The 16,606-nt window shown below is 42.9% G+C and overlaps 1 protein-coding gene across 1 annotated transcript; it reads right to left on the bottom strand.

Moving 5' to 3' along the window:
* Window positions 1-225: 225 nt before the first annotated feature.
* Window positions 226-5,191, bottom strand: TLR4 (toll like receptor 4). Its single transcript, XM_083380086.1, has 3 exons — window positions 5,150-5,191; window positions 4,613-4,779; window positions 226-3,104 (listed from the first exon to the last, which is right to left on the bottom strand). Exons 1-3 carry the CDS (start codon window positions 5,183-5,185, stop codon window positions 851-853), a joined length of 2,457 nt encoding a protein of 818 aa, XP_083236212.1. The 5' UTR covers window positions 5,186-5,191; the 3' UTR covers window positions 226-850.
* Between the last annotated feature and the right edge of the window lie 11,415 nt (window positions 5,192-16,606).

Genomic DNA, 16,606 nt, shown 5'->3' with positions numbered 1-16,606 from the left:
TCTTGGTTGTCCCAAAGATGCCCCTTTCAAAAGGCAACTGGACTTTCTTGGGTTTTGGTCTGTGTTTTTTTTTTCCTTGAAGATATTTCACTTCTCATCCCAGAAGCTGCTTCAGTTTTGAACTGAATTGAACTGAACAAGAAGCTCCTGGAATGAGAAGCGAAATGTTTTCAAAGAAAAACAACAACAACCAAGGAAGTCAAGTTGCTTTTTGGAAAAAGGACCTTTAGGATTCCCATTGATGGGCTGCCCTGTTTTCTATATATCTATTCCACATTAATGTTCCAAGGTATAGGTTCTCCTGCGTGATCAGGGGGCTAGACTAGAAAACCTCCAAGCTCCCTTCTAGCCCTGCTCTATTCTAAGCCATGTCTTAAGATCTCTGACCACATCTGAACATCTTAGTGCGTGCTTCATCAGATTTCTGTATTCATAAGCAATAAATAACTTCAAGAGAAGATCCATTCCACCTCTTCATGAAAGTCATAAAAGCTGGCGGACCTTAATCAAGTCTCCCCACAATACAAAATACACCATCAAAGCTGATCCCAGCCAGAGCATAGAACAACTCAAACGTAGTAGTGCAAGATCAGAAGACATGGAGACACCTGGCCCACAGAATCGCCAAGAGGTGGACACAACTGAATGGATATCATCGTCCTCACAATAGAAAAAAAGTGGGAGGGGGGAGAGAAGAATCAAAGTGCTGGTGTATCCCAAATAAACACCTCCCCAAATAAATGGGTCTGGCTGTAGCTTAGGAAATCCTAAAGGTGAGACCACCCTGTTCTTGAAAGCTTCCTTAAATTAGACCAACCGGCTCAGTTGCCCGGCAAAAGTAGATATCTCCCTACTTTTTCAACATGAGCCTAAGTTCCTCTTCAGTCCATGCTTTGCCTTCATGCAAGGCTGACCTCAACTGCCTTAAGAAGACATGACGGCTGAAGTCCCGGTCCTTCCACGTCAAGAAGGTGTTTCTCCGCAGATAACGGAACAACCCCAGTTTGCGGTTCAGGGCTGCTTTGTCCACCCCTTCTATGACCACTAAGACGAGGCTGGCCTTGCTCTCCACCAGTTGCCAAGACTGAGCCACCTCCAGTTCGAAGTTACACCAACGGCTTTCCAGGAAGTGGTCTGAGACAACAGCGATGACTTTCCGGCTGGTCTGGAAGCCTTCTTTGATGATGTTGGTGATGATGGAAACTCCAGGGATGAAGTCCCGGTAGAAAAGACAGAGACGGAAGTAAGGTAATTCCTCTTCCAGAGGTTGCTGTAGCTCTTGTTTCACCCACTCCTGGTCCTTACTGGAGAAGATCACAAAAGCATCATAGACAGTTTCCTTCTCATCTGAGGATCTGTTTCCAAGGAACAACACCATGGTATAGTAGAGGTAGAAATAATATTTATAAACTAGAATCAAGATTATGATCAGAAGCAGAACGAGGGTCACTGAAACAGCCACTATAGTTGTGCTTATCTTACAGGACGCCAAGTCAAAACCCATCACTGGGACATTTTTTAAGTCCAGGGGGGTAGAGCAGACCATGTTGTTGACGTTTTGAAGGAGAGTTGAGTTTTTTGTCCACCGCAAGAAGTCCAAGTGGTCACAAGAGCAATCAAAAAGGTTCTCAGAGAGATCCAGGTGTTTCAGACTGGCAGGTAAGTTCTTAAGATCTTCTTCCGTCAATGCAACTAGCTGGTTGTTGTGAAAGTCCAGGGTATTAAGAAGAGGGGTGTGCACATAGGTCTCTGGATGAAGACCTACCAGTTTATTATGGCTGATATTCAACAGCCGGAGTTCATGGAGGTTGGTTAAACTGCTGAGAGATATATGTTGGAGTTGGCAATTGGAAATGTCTAAAAAATGCAGCTTCGTGAGGTTCCGGAAGTTGTCAACCAACTGATTGTTGGCGAATCGGTTGCCTGCCATTTTGAGCATGCGCAGGTTGTGCAAGCCACAAAACGAACACTCGGCAATCACCGTGATGTCCGTGTAGGAAATATCAAGATAAATAAGATTGTGGAGACAGAAAAACGAAGGAATGGTTCCGGGCGTGGCGAGGGCGGTGTGTTGAAAATCCAAGTATTCCAGCTTGGCTGGTCCACTGCATTCAATGTCTAATTTGATTTCCGTGTTGAAGCTCAAATTCAAGGACTTCAAATTGGGAGCTCCCTTTAGGAGGTCCACCCAGGACAGGAAAGCGACCAGCCTGTTAACACTGATGTCCAGGGTCTCCAAGTTTGGGAGACCTTCAAAATACTCCTGCAAGTATCTGAGATTTTTATTGTGAGTGATGCGAAGCACTTTTAGTTTTTTTAAGGAAGAGAGACCCCGCGCTGGCACCCTGTTCAGTGCAGCGTTCTTAAACTCAAGTTGGTAAATATTGGAGTCATCGGGGAACGTAAAGTCTTCGCCGATATTGGTATGGACCAACCGCACCCTGGAAATATTGTTGAGACAAGACGAGAGCGTGCACCCAGTTTCCACAGAGTCTACTTCAATGAGAGTCAGCTCCTGCAAATGCAAGTCACACAGGACATCTAAAAGGCTTTTGTCAATGGATTTCAGTCGGTTGATGTCTCGGTATTCTCCTAACACTAAACTGTTGACGTGCGAACCGGACATATTCTGGATGCCAGCTTGCATAATTACTCTATTCTCAAAGCAGCCCCTCAGAACCAATTCCTGAAGGTGGCGTCCCTCAAAGGCATTCCGTTCGATATATTTTATATCATTTCTAGATAGTACCAAGGTCAGGTTCCGGCTCACTAAGGCATCCAGGTCTCCTACCGAGATGGAGGAGATCTTGTTTAATTGGAGGTTCAGACGCTGGAGAAAGATCAGGCCAGAGAAACATCTGGGCAGCTTCAAGGAGTCGATGCGGTTGTGGCTCAGATTCAGCTCTTGGAGAGAAGTCAAGTGTCCAATGGGAAAGCTGGCCAACGAGAACAAATTGGTTTCGACAGCAAGGAGTCTTTGCAAAGAGGGTAAATCGTGAAAAGCCCTGGGTCCCAAGATCTGGAGAGGATTGCCTGTCAGGATCAAGACCGAGAGGGTGTTGAGTCCAGCAAAGGCATGGTCTTCAATCTTCCAGAGATGACACCTATTGGGACAGGATGGGAAAATGAGGTGAAAGTTGATAGGTGCACGCATCAGTCAAGGTGGAATTTTATGCTTTTTTTTTTGCTGCCCTCTAGGAGGAGGTCTCAAAGTATTTCTAGCAGGACTACTAGATTCGGCAACAGCTTTGCTCCTTATGCCATCCGTCTTGCAAATTTGCAGGATTCTTCCCCCCCCCTATGTTTATGTGTACATCCAAACTAGACTGTACTGTTTCTCTGTGTTGTGGGTGTGTGGGTGTGGTTATATGCATAAACTTTTGTCATGTTTATGTACTGTATATTGGAGGCAGTTACTCTTTGAGAAATTTCATTTTAATGTATGCTGATTAGTGTACATTTAAAGTGACAATAAAGTCTATTCTATTCTATTCTATTCTATTCTATTCTATTCTATTCTATTCTATTCTATTCTATTCTATTCTATTCTATTCTATTCTATTCTATTCTACTCTATTCCTATTCTATTCTACTCTACTCTACTCTACTCTACTCTACTCTACTCTACTCTACCCTACCCTACCCTACCCTACCCTACCCTATCCTATCCTATCCTATCCTATCCTATCCTATCCTATCCTATCCTATCCTATTTCCTATATTCTATTCTATTCTATTCTATTCTATTCTATTCTATTCTATTCTATTCTATTCTATTCTATTCTATTCTATTCTATTCTATTCTATTCTATTCTATTCTATTCTATTCACAGTGGATTGACTTGGAAAAGCTCTAATAGGGTTGAACAGATTGACCTGCTTTGGCTCCTGGATCTAAACAGTCACTTAGATTGGATCTAACAGATGTCAATTCCAAACTTTGCGCATCTTTCCCATCTGACGTATTTTATACAAGTTTAGCATTTTCTCACATCTGGATTCTGCTCTGAATCAGGACGAAGGTGGACACTGAAGATTTGCCTTTTCACTTGAGAGAACAAATTTGAGAACTTCCTCATTCAGCATAAAATTTAACTCTTAAGGAGGGGAAGGGGAAGTGAGAACAATGTGTGCGCTAAAACAAAAAGTTAATCAAACTTTTTAAGAGAAGTGTGCAAATACATCGTTTAAGAAGGCAAAGGGATTAATTTGAAAAGGTTGAAAGATATGAAGGGCTATTTATTTTCGTACACACACACTCACACAAACACACATCCCTGTACTGAGGACTGGTACATTCTGAAAAAAACATCCCTGTTAACGTCAAAATGCAAAAAAAACTTTAGACTGCAGCCAGTTTCTATTTCAACGAAGATCAAATGTGGCATTTAGGAAAAGTAGAATTGTACTTGGATTAAAAGTCCCAAACCTAGCTGAGTTTAAAAAAATAACAATAAAAAACTTGCCCAGATTACTTTACTTAAACTGGTTTTCCTGTTCACTGGTTTTAAGTTCACACAACCGATTGCCCTTTGTCAAGGACCCAGGAAACAGAGACGAAGGAAATACATCCCCCCCCCAAAAAATATGGTTCTATCCTACCTCATCTTACCTAGTGAGATCCAGAAATCTCAGCGCAGAAACTGCTGAGAAATAATTTGAGTGCAGGATTTTCAATGGGTTGAAACTTAGATCCAAGAACTGGGTGGTGTTTGGGATCCCGGCAGGGATCCTAGTCAGGTTCAGCTCCATGCATTTGTATGAGTGACCTGGGATTGTCTAGAATTAGAAGAGATTAGAAATAAAAAAAACCTGTTCCTTCCTTATGAGCTTGCTGGTTTTATTCCAGATGTTTCACAACCCAAACTAAGGTAACATCATCAGTGTAACAGGACTGATCATGCTACCTAGTTTGGGTCATGAAACGACTGCAAAAAAAACAAAAAACAACCAAGTTCAGAGAGCGCTAAAGACTCCACAGGCCTCCTCTTCCTCTTCTTCCTCCTCCCTAACCGCCCCCCTCCATTCTAGCATTGAAGATGTGACCTAGTTTGGGTCATAAAACATCTGCAAAAAAATAAGCTCAAAGAACACCAAGGATTGCAACCCTGGGCTATAAATCTTCTCCTTTATTGCTTCTTACACTTACACCAAGTTGGTGACTCTGATCTTTAAACAGTCCCATCCCTTGTCATCAGAAGGTCGGCAGTTTGGCGGGTCGAATCCCGAGTGCCGCGTAACAGAGTGAGCGCCTGTTACGCGTCCCAGCTTCTGCCAACCTAGCAGTTCGAAAGCACGTAAAAAATGCAAGTAGAAAAATAGGGACCACTCCGGTGGGAAGGTAACAGCGCTCCATGTGCCTTTGGCGTCTAGTCATGCCGGCCACATGACCACGGAGACGTCCTCGGACAAGCGCTGGCTCTTCGGCTTTGAAACGGAGATGAGCACCGGCCCCTAGAGTCAGAAACGACTAGCACACATGTGGGGGAAACTTTACGTTTTGTGTGTGTGTGTGTGTGTGCGTGTGTGTAAACGTTTCAACCCTACCAATTCATCAGACGAGAATCACAGCATAGCAAGAGTCGGAAGGGAGCTTGGAGGTCTTCTCGTTCAACCCTATCCCATTTCCAACAAATGGTTGTCCAATCTGTTTCTATAATGGAGCACCTACAACCTCTGGAGGCACGCCATTCCACTGATTAACGGGATTGTAGGATAACAGAGTCGGAAGGGGGGGACCTTGGAAGGTCTTCTAGCCCAACCGCCTGCTCAAGCAGGAAACCCTCTGCCATTCTGGACGAAGGGTTGTCCAATCTCTTCTTAGGAAAAAAAAAAAAAACCCTCCAGCGATGGAGCACCCACAACCTCTGGAGGCGAGAGATGTCAGTGAGCCATAAAGAAAGGGCCTCTGGGAAGGCAGCTAGCTCTTTCCAAACCTATCTATGATGTTGCAATTCATAATTAAAAGATTCCATCCCGTAGGGCCGTCTGTCACTTACCTCCAGACAAGGACTGAGGCTCCTGGTTTTCAAATTCAGCTCAAAAAACACAGCCAAGGAGAAAGTGATGCACGCCGGCGAAAAGAACCCAGCCTTTTTGGGCATTTTCAGAATCGGCCTTTTTTAAAAAAAAAAACACACACACACACACACAAAAAACCCTGAGATTGATCAAGAGGTTGAGGAAGCTCCACGAAGGCAGATAGTCTTCATGGCGCAAAATCCGGCGAAATCCACAGAAAGGAAGAGGCCGTCTCTGGAAGAAGAGAGTAAAGGTGGAAAAAAGAAAGTTGCTTGGAGAACTCCGTGCCCAAGTTCCATCTGCTTGCTCATAAACATTGTCAACGGCACATCCTGCTGAAACCATAGATTGGCGTGTGAAAGAAGGGCAAAGAGGAACTTGCTTTCTAGAAAGTGATTTCTGATTTTTGGGTAAGTTAAATATAATCATAGAGTCTTGCTTGCTTGCTTTTCTTTCTTTCTTTCTTTCTTTCTTTCTTTCTTTCTTTCCTTCCTTTCTTCCTTCCTTCTTTCTTCCTTCCTCTTCCTCTTTCTTTCTTTCTTTCTTTCTTTCTTTCTTTCTTTCTTTCTTTCTTTCTTTCTTTCTTTTTTCCTTCCTCTTTCTTTCTTTCTTTCTTTCTTTCTTTCCTTCCTTCTTCCTTCCTTCTTCCTTCTTCTTCCTCTTTCTTTCTTTCTTTCTTTCTTTCTTTCTCTTTCCTTCCTTCCTTCCTTTCTTCCTTCCTTCTTCCTTCCTTCTTCCTTCCTCTTCCTCTTTCTTTCTTTCTTTCTTTCTTTCTTTCTTTCTTTCTTTCTTTCTTTTTTCCTTCCTTTTTCTTTCTTTCTTTCTTTCTTTCTTTCTTTCTTTCTTTCTTTCTTTTTTCCTTCCTTCCTCTTTCTTTCTCTCTTTCTCTCTTTCTTTCTTTCTTTCTTTCTTTCTTTCTTTCTTTCTTTTTCTCTCTTTCTTCCTTCTTTCCTCTCTTTCTCTTTTATACTTTAACTCTCTCTCCTCCTCCTCTCTCCCTTCCTTTCTTTGTTTCTCACTCGTTTTCCTTCTTTCCTTCCTTTTTTGCTTTCTTTCTCCTCCCCCTCTTTCTATCTATCTATCTTTCTCACTGTTTTCCTTCCTCTCTTTCATTCTTTGTCTTTCCCCCTCTCCCTCCCTTCCTTTCTTTCTCACTCAGTTTTTCCTTCCTTCCATCCCTCCCTCCGCATGTTTTTTTTCCTCTTTTTAAATCATCTTTTATTCATTTCTTTCCTGGGCCACTGATAACTCTTCCTTAACAAACAGATGCACGCAAACTCATCCAGCTCTCCCAGAAGAACGAACGGTGAAATAAAACCCCTACTAGCTTAAGATCTTCCTTTTTAAAAATGCGGAGCGTAATGGGAAACCACAAATGAAAAGCCCGCTCCTGTTTCCAAAGGAGAATGCAAGGAGCACTTACGAAACACGGCAAAATCTCATTCAAATGGGCCCTTCAGTCGAGACTTTCCAGTGTAGGAAATTGACTCGATTTTATTCAAACCAGGCCATCAAATTGAATCCATTCGGAATCAATTTTTTTTTAAGAACGGAGAGATAGTTGGAATCCGCAGAACGCCTCCAGATTGTCTCAATCAATTTGGAGGCATTTGATCAGTTCGGCTTTGTCTTATCGGACAGTGCCGATTTGATTCCAATATTCCGCGTCAAGGTGAAGATCCGACCGAAATGTCTTTGAAACCAATCTCGGCATTGAATCTTCCTACTTGCCTTTGTTCACCGTTTTTCACCCTTGTCCTGGGAAAATTCAGTGAATTTTCAGTCCTGTGAAAAATGGAGAACAACGCTGGAAATTCTGGCGGGTAAGGATTCCATTCGTCGCTATTCACTTTTTTTAGAAAGCCATCAATACGATTGCTAACTGCATGAATAGGGACATGAAATCCATTTTATTCTGAAGAGGGGAAAAACAACAACATGCAGGGACCAAAAATAAAAAGCTTTAGAAAAAGCTGTGAACAGCTTTTTAATAGCTGTGTGGACATCTACTATCAACGATAAAAACAGGAGTTCCATTAACAAAAGGGGGGAAAAAATAATAATAATAATAAAAAGGCACTCCAAAGACTTGAATAAACTCCCCAGAGTCGGAACACACATACTTAGCACTTCCCAAGTAGCTTGTAGTAACTTAACACTATTGTGGAAAGTTGTTAACCACATCTGCAAACATGAAACAAGTTTGAATAGCAAAGGCACCATCCGGTAGCTCTGAACTGACCTTGAAGTCAGGGGATATTCAGCTCTGGACCTATTTCTCTTTCATTTTCCATGCTGAGTCAAACTCCATATTTTCGTCTGCAGTTGAATAATGGCTGGAGAAAGAGGCACGGACTCTTAACTTCTCAGGCTGTAAAAGAGACAGGGGGTAGGGTGGGGGTGGGGTATTTGTCCTTTCAGACTTAATAAGATTCTATTAATGTAGCCTTGCAATAAAGTTGAATTAGCTCATCTGGGGGCATTCCTTGTCTACTTGAAAAGGCTGACAGCTTCACATCAATATCCTGGAGGGACTTGCAAACCCAGACCTTGGAAGTAGAGTAGTTGGAGTCTAGAGAGGAGAGGAGGGGAGGGGAGGGGAAGAAGGGGAGGAGATGAAGGGAAGGAGAGAGAAGAGAAAGGAGGAGAGGAAGGAGAAGAGGAGAGGGCAAGGAGAAGAGAGGGTGGAGAGGAGAGGAGGCGAGAAAATGAAATACAAAATATAAACAAATTAGGGGTCGCTGGCCAGAATTGCAAAGAGAAGTATTTTAAAATCAATCAATAAATAAACAAAATAAGATGAAACAAGGCAGTTGATGTGTGGGGGGGTGTTTCATGAGCCCCTTGGGAATTTTGACGTCAAGACGTTTTTGGTTGATTGATGGGTCGGTTTCGCCAGATCTATCTTTTCTCTGAGATACCCAGAGGACATTCTATCTAGTGCCTAAACGGAATAAATTTAATTTATTTATTTCTACACCCGCCCAACTCAACCCGGTGACCCTGGGCAGCTTACAATTCTAAAAACATATATGTTGTTGTTAGCTACGAAGTCGTGTCCAACCCATCGCTACCCCATGGACAATGTTCCTCCAGGCCTTCCTGTCCTCTACCATCTTCTGGAGTCCATTTAGGCTCACACCTGCTGCTTCAGTGACTCCATCCAGCCACCTCATTCCCTGTCGTCCCCTTCTTCTCTTGCCCTCAACCTTTCCCAGCATTAGGCTCTTCTCCAGTGAGTCCTTCCTTCTCATTAGGTGGCCAAAGGATTTGAGTTTTAGCTTCAGGATCTGGCCTTCTAAAGAGCGGTCAGGGTTGATCTCCTCTAGGACTGACCGGTTTGATCGCCTTGCAGTCCAAGGGACTCGCAGGAGTCTTCTCCAGCACCACAGTTCAAAGGCCTCAATTCCACTCTGTTGTTGTTAACTGCAAAATCGTGTCTGACCCATCGCGACCCTATGGACAACGTTCCTCCAGGCCTTCCTGTCCTCTACCATCTTCTGGAGTCCATTTAAGCTCACGCCTCATGCTTCAGTGACTCCATCCAGCCACCTCCTTCTCTGTTGTCCCCTTCTTCTCTTGCCCTCAACCTTTCCCAGCGTTAGGCTCTTCTCTAGTGAGTCATATTAGACAAGTTGAGTTAACTAGTTTAAATTTAAAAGGCTAGCCTTTTACAACCAGCCTCATTGTGTTTCCTGGGATTAATAAAATCTGACGGGGTCTCAGGGCTCTTACAATAATGAAGAAAAAGAAGGAATCTTGGTTAGCCCCCCCCCCTTTGGAAATAATAATAACTCCTTAAAAAGCGAGAAGCCTTTAAATAAACAAGAATTGCTGATGAGGCTAGATATTCACGGAGTTTATGCTCCCTTTTCTTCTGGGTTTCGGCTCTCGATGTCCTTTCCTAGGCACGCGGTTTAAAACGTCTTCAAAACACACTTTTTCTTTTCTTTTCTTCACAATAGACAGGAAAACCACAGATCTTGGCTACTTCCCTCTTTTGCTTGACATCACTGCTGAGAAGTTTGCAGGCCCACCCCCGAAAAACCTTGGCGAAACCACTGCCGGCTCCCAAACCTCGTTAAATGCTGAATCTTTGGCTACGATGGCACCAAGGAAAGGTAGTTCCTTATTTTGTTGGTGTGAGTTGGTTGGCCTCCACGGAATAAATGTAGCGGTCCGTGTTTTTCTCCCTTCTCGTGGGGGAACACCATTTGTAGCTCTGACATTGCTCTGCCGGTAAATCCAGACAACTTCCTCCGTTGCAAAAACTTTTTCTGATCACGCCCTCCCATTCGGAGTCGGTTGTGTGACAGGCAGGGGCCGATTGGGAAATCAGAAGATCCACCTCCATCTCGGCAGCCAGGGTGACCCAGGGTTGCCAAGGGTCACAGCTGAGCACGCAAATGGAGGCGCAGGGATCCACAGGAAGAACTGACTGGCACAGAAGGTCCGCTTTCAACATTGAAATGTCAGTAGGCTTCACGGCCCAGGCAGGAAGAGTGGAGCCAGTTAAATCACCGCTCGGCTTTCTTGGGTCTTACTAGGGGTGCTCAGATCACCCCGGAAATATTTCCTGTAGCTGCTTTCAGCCGGAAGAGAGGGAGAGATAAAGAGATGATGGATGGATGGATGGATAGATAGGGGGAGAGATGATGGATGGATAGATAGATAGATAGATAGATAGATAGATAGATAGATAGATAATGGATAGGTAGGGGGAGAGATGATGGATGGATAGATAGATAGATGGATAGATAGATAATGGATGGATAGGTAAGGGGAGAGATGATGGATGGATAGATAGATGGAGAGATGATGGATGGATGATAAGAGGATGAGAGAGATAAGAAAGTAGAGAAATAGAGAGAGAGAAAGATAAGAGGATAGATAGATAAGTGGATGAGAGAGATAGAGAGATAAGAATAGATAAAAAAGGATAGATAGGATGAGAGATAGAGAGATAAGAATAGATAGATAGAAAGAGATAAGAGGATAGATAAGAGGATGAGATAGACATAAGAAAATAGAGATAGATAGATAGATAGATAGATAGATAGATAGATAGATAGATAGATAGATAGATAGATAGATAGATACTGTAGATAGATAGATAGATAATGGATGGATAGGGGGTAAGGGATGAATAGATGGATAGATAGACTGACAGACAAGTTTGGGTGGGTGGATGGATGATTAGATTAGATTAGATTAGATTAGATTGGAGATTTAATTGTTTGCCCACCATCTAGTCTACAGGCCCTGAATTCTTCTCCCTATATAGGTAGCCCTCGATGTACAGCCGCAATTGAGACCAAAGTTTCTGTTGCTAACCGAGACAGTTGTTAAGTGAGTTTTGCCCCATTTCATGACCTTTCTGGCCACAGTCATTAATTGAATCCCTTGCCGTTGTTGAGTTAGTAACACGGTTGCTACAGAAGTGACCCCGGGATGCTGCAACCGTCACAAGTACGAGTCAAGTTGCACGCGTAATCCATCCAACTGACTCTTTGCCCATCTCAAGGACAGGAAAGAGCATCAGAATCTGTAGAGGGCAAGTGAGGAGAACTTATTAGATCTTCGATGAAACTTCCCTCTCCATTTGGGTGGGGACGCAACTAGCCCATGGGAAGCCCCAACAATGTGCTTTGTGTACACACACACACACACACACACACACACACACACACACACACAGAATAAAAAGGTTCTCAGCTATTAAGATGCCAAGGAAACCATTTCCCAGTTTCTATGGAAGCAAATTTCAGAGAAATTGCCGTATGAATAACAACACTTCAGCAGAAATGGGAACCGTTTAGATCAGGGATATTTATTTAAATTAGCAGATTCCCTGGCTGGTCTACAACACTCAGTATGTTGAGACACCCAACGGATAGCGGCTTGTGGGCACCCGAGCAATATGGAGGATAGGACCGGTGGGATTTATATGGAATACGCACAGCTCTAATTAGGAAGGGTGTAGATTTTGCCCCTAAAAAACTTAAGTCTACTCTTAGGGGAGACTTTTGGTCTTCCAAATGGCAAATCATAGACAAACCTCCTCAGACAATGAGATCTGAGCCTTTTCCAGGAATGGGGAACTGAAATTTGCTGACAGTGGAACGGCTTTGCCTTCAGAAGCGGTGAATGCTCCATCACTGGAGGTTTTTAAGAAGAGACTGGACCGCCATTTGTCCAAAATGGTATAGGGTCTCCTGCTCGGGCAGGGGGTTGGACTAGATGACCTCCAAGGTCCCAAGTTCTGTTCTGTTTTATTCTGATATCATAGTGATGTGGTGAAGAATGACCTAGCCAAGAAAGAAATCTCCATGACGCCACTCCATGAAGCCTCTTAAATATCATGCTATGATCCTTAAACACAAGCAGTTCCCACCAGAAATATCTCCAGTATCTTTCTTTCTTTCTTTCTTTCTTTCTTTCTTTCTTTCTTTCTTTCTTTCTTTCTTTCTTTCTTTTTCTTTCTTTCTTTCCTTCCTTCCTTCCTTCCTTCCTTCTTCTCATTCCCTCCCTCCCTTCTTTCCTTCCTTCTTTCCTTTCTTCTTCTCATTTCCTCCCTCCTTTCTTTCTTTTTCTTCCTTCCTTCCTTCCTTCTTCTCACTCCCTCTTCTTTCCTCTCTTCTTCCTTCCTTCCTTCCCTCCCTTCTTTCCTTCTTCTCATTCCCCCTTCCTTCTTTCCTTCCTTCTTCTCATTCCCCCTTCCTTCCTTCCTTCCTTCCTTCCTTCCTTCCTTCCTTCCTTCCTCCTTCCTTCCTCCTTCCTTCCTTCCTTCCCTCCCTTCTTTCCTTCTCATTCCCCCTTCCTTCCTTCTTTCCTTCCTTCTTTCTTCCCATTCCCTCTTCCTTCCTTCCTCCTTCCTTCCTTCCCTTCTTTCCTTCTCATTCCCCCTTCCTTCCTTCTTTCCTTCCTTCTTTCTTCTCATTCCCTCTTCCTTCCTTCCTCCTTCCTTCCTTCCTTTCTTTCCTTCTCATTCCCCCTTCCTTCTTTCCTTCCTTCTTTCTTCTCATTCCCTCTTCCTTCCTTCCTCTCTCCTTCCTTCCTTCCTTCCTTCCTTCCTTCCTTCCTTCCACCAGCTAACCCAGCTACACCTTTTAGAATGCAGTTATAAATAGCAACCTAGCCAGGAAATGCTGGGCTCTCTGGGGTCTTCCTGAAGCTTCATTTTGGCACGCTTTGCAGATGTTTTATCATCATCATTATTATTAGAGGGAACTAAATGAGTTACACACAGTGTTAAATTTCCTGCAAACACCCGCCATGAAACGGATTTGTGCTCAAGGAGGTTGCCTGTTGCTCCTGGAAAGTGCCCAGGCCAACCTGGCCGTTGATGGAGTGTCGTTTCTGATCTCGGGGGCCCCCTAGGGGCCAGCTGCAAGAAACAGCGGTTGTGATTCACATCTGTAAAAAAAACCAGGATTGTTTCCCCAAGTTCTTAGGAATGCCTCCATACAACATCTGTACAGGGGGCCCTCGACTTAAACAACAGTTCATTTATTGACTGCTTGCGGTTAACAGCGGCACTGGAAACCGTGACCCTCTGATCGTTTTTCGTACTTAGGACCAATGCAGCATCCCCACGATCAAAATTCGGATTCTTGGCAACTGTCACATTTTTATGACGGTTGCAGCGTCCCGGGATCAGGTGATCCCCTTTTGCCACCTTCCGGCAAAATAGAGTCAGACTCCCTTAACAACCGTGTTACTAACTTAACAACTGTCGCAACAGAGTCATCCATCTGCTGGGGATGTCAATCAACCCTGTCACGGTGGTCCCAAAGGTATCTTTTTTTTCAAGAGGCAACTGGACTTTCTTGGGTTTTTTTTTTTCCCTTTGAAAATGTTTCTCATCCAAGAAGCTATCCTATCCTATCCTATCCTATCCTATCCCATTCCATTCCATGTATTCTATTCTATTCTATTCTATTCTATTCTATTCTATTCTATTCTATTCTATTCTATTCTATTCTATTCTATTCTATTCTATTCTATTCTATTCCATTCCATTCCATTCCATTCCATTCCATTCCATTCCATTCCATTCCATTCCATTCCTTAAAGGTAAAGGTAAAGGTAAAGGTTCCCCCGCACATGCGTGCTAGTCGTTTCCAACTCTAGGGGCCGGTGCTCATCTCCGTTTCAAAGCCGAAGAGCCAGCGCTTGTCCGAGGACGTCTCCGTGGTCATGTGGCCGGCATGACTAGATGCCAAAGGCGCACGGAACGCTGTTCCCTTCCCACCGGAGTGGTCCCTATTTTTCTACTTCCATTCCTTAATTCTATTCTATTCTACTATATTCTCTATATTCTCCATTCTATTCTATTCTATTCTATTCTATTCTATTCTATTCTATTCTATTCTATTCTATTCTATTCTATTCTATTCTATTCTATTCTATTCTATTCTATTCTATTCTAATTCTACTCTACTCTACTCTACTCTGTTCTATTCTCTATATTCTCCATTCTGTTCCGTTCCATTCTATTCTATTCTATTCTATTCTATTCTATTCTATTCTATTCTATTCTATTCTATTCTATTCTATTCTATTCTATTCTATTCTATTCTACTCTACTCTACTCTACTCTACTCTGTTCTATTCTCTATATTCTCCATTCTGTTCCATTCTATTCTATTCTATTCTATTCTATTCTATTCTATTCTATTCTATTCTATTCTATTCTATTCTATTCTACTCTACTCTACTCTACTCTACTCTACTCTACTCTACTCTGTTCTATTCTCTATATTCTCCATTCTGTTCCGTTCCATTCTATTCCATTCTATTCTATTCTATTCTATTCTATTCTATTCTATTCTATTCTATTCTATTCTATTCTATTCTATTCTATTCTATTCTATTCTATTCTATTCTGATGCTAAGGCCCTATTAAAGAGTCCAAAAAGATCCACAAAGATGATCAGTGATCTATCAACTTCTTCTCTATCACCAGTAAGCAACTTTGGCACTGCTAGCAATGTTTAAAAACAACGCCACCCGTTGGGGGATATTTTTAATGTCTGATCTGAGATTTCAACCCTGCTTGTGTTTCAGAAGCTTTTTTTTTACAGTATCCCAATACTGGAGGTTTTCAAAAAGAGACTGGACAGCCATTTGCCTGAAATGGTCTAGTAGGGTTTCTTGCCTGAGCAGGGGGTTGGACTAGAAGACCTCCAAGGTCCCTCCCAAGTCTGTTATTCTGTTTATTCTTCCTCCTTATGCATCAAAACTTGTTTGGGGAAAGCTTTAAACATTAGATGCATGGAATGCCATGCATTGGGGGGGGGGGAATGCCCCTTTTTCCTTTACTAATTTTTTTTTAAAAAAGCATATAAGTATCAGTGAGGAAACAGGCATTATTTACATATTTGGAAGAAGCATTTAACAAATAATAATAATTTAAAAAATCACAGTGTAATTAAAAAATGTGCTGTGAACACCAAATAGTCTCTCCTATTGATAAAAAAGCGTTCTGTTGGCTAGAACTGTCTTGTCTTTTTTAAAACAGTACCAGGACATGAAATACAAGCTGCAGACCTCTTAATTCTCTAAATGTGGAAGTCAGAGTTTGCCAGTCAAAGAAACACGAGGTGTCTCCTTCAAGCACACCTGAAGAGAGTCCCGGTGTAACCCAGAAAACCTGCATTCAAGGTCCGCACACCTGTCCTATTTGCAAAGTTCTTTTTGTGGCCCTGCAGTGCCCTCTTGTGGTGGAACGTTGAACCTCACCCAGGTACCTTTTCCCTTGTTTTCAGAGTTCTTTTAATACAACCACAGAGTTGGAAGGGACCCTCGAGGTCTTCTAGTCCAACCCCATCTGCCATTTTGAGACAAAAGCTGATGGGGCAGCAGAGAATCACTTTATCCATTTAACCAATATTGCAGTAATCTTAGGCAACTACACAAATCATGACACGTGTGTGTGTCTGTGTCTGTGTCTATGTGTGTGTGTGTGTGTGTGTGTGTGTGAATGCACCATCCCCATTCAAAATTCACTTTCCTATTCAGGCTACAGGTAGTCCTCGGCTTACGACCGCAGTTGCTAAGCAAGACAGCCGTTAAGCGAGCTTTGGCCCATTTTACAACCTTCCTTGCCAGAGTTGTTGTTAAATGAATCGCTGCAGCTGTTAAGTCAGTAACACGGCCGTTAACTGAATCTGGCTTGCCCATTGACTTGACTTGTTGGAAGGTCGCAAAAGGGGATCACACGACCCCGGGGACGCTGCGACCGTCATAAATATGAGTCAGTCGCCAAGCTGCAACTGTCATAAGGGGGGGAAAACCTGTCCTGAAGTCACTTTTTCTCAATGCTGGTATAACATCAAATGGTCACTAAATGAACAGCTGTAAGTAGAGGACTATCTGATATAATGTTAGACTTTTTTTTTCTTCAAAAAAGGCTGCCAAAGAAAATGCGGCAAAAATTCTTCTTGGGAAAGACAGGGTTAAAGTTGACCGCTTTAGAACCGAGTTCCTGAAAGGTTAATTCCTTGATAAAAATGAATGGACTCAGCTGCTCGGTGACCTCTTAAGCCTGCCTCCCCTGGGTTGCTGTTAAAAGAGGCTTGAC

The sequence above is a fragment of the Vipera ursinii genome (assembly GCF_947247035.1).
Source record: "Vipera ursinii genome assembly, contig: scaffold_395, whole genome shotgun sequence".
Lineage (NCBI taxonomy): Eukaryota > Metazoa > Chordata > Lepidosauria > Squamata > Viperidae > Vipera > Vipera ursinii.
The sequence above is the reverse complement of the archived record's forward strand: the minus strand, read 5'-3'. Positions and strand labels throughout refer to the sequence as shown.

Bases quoted from the DNA above. Each gene is read 5' to 3' on its own strand.
- TLR4 (XM_083380086.1), bottom strand. From the start codon at position 5,185: ATGGGACTGTTTAAAGATCAGAGTCACCAACTTGGT. The intron at 4,780-5,149 runs GTAAGTGTAAGA...TTCTAATTCTAG, and splicing joins ATCAGAGTCACCAACTTGGT to ACAATCCCAGGTCACTCATA. The intron at 3,105-4,612 runs GTAAGATGAGGT...CTGTCCCAATAG, and splicing joins AGATTTCTGGATCTCACTAG to GTGTCATCTCTGGAAGATTG.